The sequence below is a fragment of the Empidonax traillii genome, unplaced genomic scaffold (genome assembly GCF_003031625.1).
Source record: "Empidonax traillii isolate 1590-97213 ecotype Southwest subspecies unplaced genomic scaffold, ASM303162v1 scaffold654:size409090, whole genome shotgun sequence".
Taxonomy (NCBI): domain Eukaryota; kingdom Metazoa; phylum Chordata; class Aves; order Passeriformes; family Tyrannidae; genus Empidonax; species Empidonax traillii.
In genome coordinates, this window is record NW_020955847.1 from 376,943 (window position 1) to 380,526 (window position 3,584).

Sequence of the window (3,584 nt, forward strand, 5' to 3'; positions counted from 1 at the left end):
GGGGCTGCAGCTGCTCCCACCACCCAGACCTGATTATCCCCCTTCAGTTGGTCCCAACCCCCTTGGTGACCCCGGGAGGGTCCCATCCCCACCCCTGGGTGTTTAATTCATGTTTGATTTGGCCACAGGGTGATCACAGTTATTTATGGTGAAGAACTGCTGAGTGGCTTTGCCTGGGCTCCCCTATGACCCTCGTTTCCCCCTTATCCACCCCTCTGGAGTGGCCCCCAGGGGGAGAAATTAAAGCAAATTAAAGCTACCAGGGTAGATAATGACAGTGCCAGGGTGTGGGGTCCCAGCATGGTCTGATCCTGCTCTCCAGGCTGGAGCTGGGAGGCAGCTCTGGGATGGGCAGGGACAGACAGGAAGGGCACCAGCCCAGGGCTGTGTTTTCTGCTGAGCAAGAGGTGGCAGATGTTTGCTGATGAATTATTCACCCAGAAAATTGTCATAGAAACACAGAATGCTTTGGGTTGGAAGGGAACTCAAAGCTCATCCAGTTCCACCCCCTGCCATGGGCAGGGACACCTTCCACCAGCCCAGGTTGCTCCAAGCCCTGTCCAACCTGGCCTTGGACACTTCCAGGGATCCAGGGGCAGCCACAGCTTCTCTGCCCAACCTGTGCCAGGGCCTGCCCACCCTCACAGCCAACAATTCCTTCCCAATATCCCATCTCTCCCTGCCCTCTGGCAGTTGGAAGCCATTCCCTGTGTCCTGTCCCTCCATCCCTTGTCCCCAGTCCCTCTCCAGCTCTCCTGGAGCCCCTTTAGGCCCTGCAAGGGGCTCTCAGGTGTCCCTGGATCCTCCTCTTCTCCAGGGGAACCCCCCAGCTCTCCCAGCCTGGCTCCAGAGCAGAGGGGCTCCAGCCCTGGAGCATCTCCGGGGCCTCCTCTGGACTCTCTGCAGCAGCTCCAGGTCCTTGTGCTGCTGTTCCCAGGGCTGGGGCAGCTCTGAGAGGAGCAGAGGGGTGGAATCCCCTCCCTCAGGCCACTCCAATTCCAAAACAAGGTCAAGGTGGCTGTGATGTCACAGGCTGGCCGTGCCCATGAGTTGAAGCCCAAAGGATGTGGAGGCCGAAGGCGCTGCCTAAGCCAGGACACTTCAGAGACAGCCTGTACCTCTCCACCAGCAGAGCTGGGAGCAACCAGACCCTGCTGGATATTTAAATCCCCATCCCCAGCCTCCCAAAAATGCAGCTGCTGCTGCAGGGCACAGGCACAGCAGGGGACATTCCTGTTTGGACCTGACAGTCACCAAAGAAAGGCAGTTTTGTGGCCCTGCCTGACTCTGGGCCAGTTGTTCCCTCCCCTCATTGTCATTTTTTAAATAAATGTCGAATAGGAGGCATGAGGGGAAAACAGATCTTGCAGTGGAGCCTGGTGTGATCCAGCCCTTCCAGAACCCCCTCAGCAGGGAGCAGAGCACAGGGAGCAGAGCACAGGGTGCAGGGTGAGGGATGAGGGGTTGCAGCGTTTAGGGTGCTGGGTGCCAGTGCTGGGTGCAAGAGGAAGGTTCAGGGTTCAAGATGAGGTTAGAGGGTGCAGGATGAGGTTACAGGTTTACTGGATGAGGTCACGGGGTGCGGGATGAGGGCTCGGGGTGCAGGATGCGGTGACGGGGTGCAGGATGGAGTCACACGGTGCTGGATGCGGGTTCGGGGCTCCTCGTGTCGCAGCGCGGGCTCGCAGCGCCACCTCGTGCCAGAGACAGCGGGGATGGGCTGCAGGACACGGGGATGGGCTGTCCTACACGGGGATGGGCTGTCCTACACGGGGATGGGCTGCAGGACACGGGGATGGGCTGTCCTACACGGGGATGGGCTGCAGGACACGGGGATAGCATCCCAGTGCAGGGAACCCCCGCTAGAGTAAGAACCCACGTGCCACTGGGCATGGTCTGCACCCCAGGCAACCCACCTTGTACCCCCCCCTTTGTTTACCACCACCACCCACCCCACCAGCCACGTGCCCACCCCCAGCAGCAGCCCTCGAGGTGCCACAGGCTGCCAACGGGGGTCCAGGGCTCTGGGTTTCAGTGCCCCAAAGTGATGCCATCCCCACCCGCACCTCCTGGCAGCCAGTTGTGCCCCCGGCTGTGCCCCCACCCCAGCGTTAGGTCTGTTTAATGCATCTCCTCTTCCTCCTCCTCCCGCACACTCGCCAAGAAAGATCCAAGGACTAATCCACCGGGGTTATCCCAAACAAGACTTTATTGACCTGGTGAGGTGCTGGGGCAGCACAGCCTGCAGGAAACCCAACCTGCCCTCCAGCAAGGATCAGGGGGGGTTGTTCTCCCATGAGGACAACCAGGCAGGAGATCCCCTGAGGAGCTGGGGCCAGCACCGAGGCTGGGGGTGCAGAGGGGTATCTGCCTCCAGCCACACATCTCAGCAATTCGTTTTCTTCCAAGCAGTTTGGGGACACAACAGTGGCCAGGTCCTGGGTCCTGGTCCCCAGAGCCCCCCAAAAGGCACCACGGCCCCAGGACACCAAGTGAGGCAACAGCAGCTGGTGGGAACCAAACCCTCCCGAGGCAAGGCACTGGTCTCTGCTGGGAGAAGAGGGATTTGGAGGCACCACCAAAGGCACTGGACAAACATGGGCACGAAGAGAAGCTTCAAAAACACCCTCAGGTCTCTCTCAGCCCTCAGTTTCTCTGCTTGGCTGGCTCTTCATCTCTTTCTAATTAAAACAAAAGACCTGCAAGAAGGCACAGCCCAGCACAGCAGCTCCCACATGCAGAGCTGGGGCTAAGGCAGAGCTGGGGCTGCCCCTGGCCGCGAGGGACAAGGCCACCACGGCTCTGACCTGGCAACAGGATGCCCGGGGCCACCTCAGCTGAAATCCCTGTCCGGCAGCACCAGAGGAGCCACCAATGTCCAGAGGTAGAGCAGGAGCCCGGCCCAGCTGGAGCAGACCTTCACCCACACGGCGGTCCAGGGGCTACTCAGCACCTGCAAGCTCTCATCCGGCCTGGAACAAGCAAACAGGGGGGTGGCACCCACCACTGCCGTGTCAGCAGCCTCGCAGCACACAGCTCTGCCCGAGCGCAGGGAAGCCCCCAGGAGGAGGGGATACGGAGACAGGGGAACAGCCCCGGGAGCTCTGCCCACCTGTACCAGTTGGTGAGGGTCATCATGATGTAGAGGGCGGCGAGGAGGAGGCAGAGGTGGAAGAAGGTGTAGTTGTAGGAGACGCCGTCCTGCTCGTTGTCGTAGGCTCGGTGTGGCCCCGGCTCTGCCACCTCCCCCGGGCCCGCCCCGTGCCCGCCCTCCTCGGTCAGCATCAGCTTGTTCACCTGGGGGTGATCCGAGGAGCGGAGGCTGCGGGGAGAGGGGTTGGGGTTCAGCATCGCCTGCTCATTGTCCCCATAGATGGGGTGTCAGAGAGTCACGGAATCTGCTGAGCTGGGAGGGACCCCCAAGGACCATCCAGTCCAACCCTCAGCCCTGCACAGGCCCAGCCCCAAGAGTCACCCCCTGTGCCCCAGAGGATCAGCCAAAGCCTCCTGCAGCTCTGGCAGCCTTGGGGCTGTGCCCACTGCCCTGGGGAGCCTGTTCAGTGCCCAACCAGCCTGGGGGGGAA

General features: G+C 61.2%; 1 protein-coding gene across 1 annotated transcript in view; it reads right to left on the reverse strand.

Moving 5' to 3' along the window:
• Window positions 1-2,225: 2,225 nt before the first annotated feature.
• Window positions 2,226-3,584, reverse strand: part of SERINC2 (serine incorporator 2) — a 24,009-nt gene continuing 22,650 nt past the window's right edge. Inside the window, exons 10-11 of the mRNA XM_027899288.1 lie at window positions 3,113-3,322; window positions 2,226-2,972 (exon numbers count right to left, since the gene is read on the reverse strand). Of these exons, the coding sequence (XP_027755089.1) occupies window positions 2,834-2,972; window positions 3,113-3,322 (349 nt within the window). The 3' untranslated portion in view covers window positions 2,226-2,833. The remainder of the gene's footprint in view (window positions 2,973-3,112; window positions 3,323-3,584) is intronic.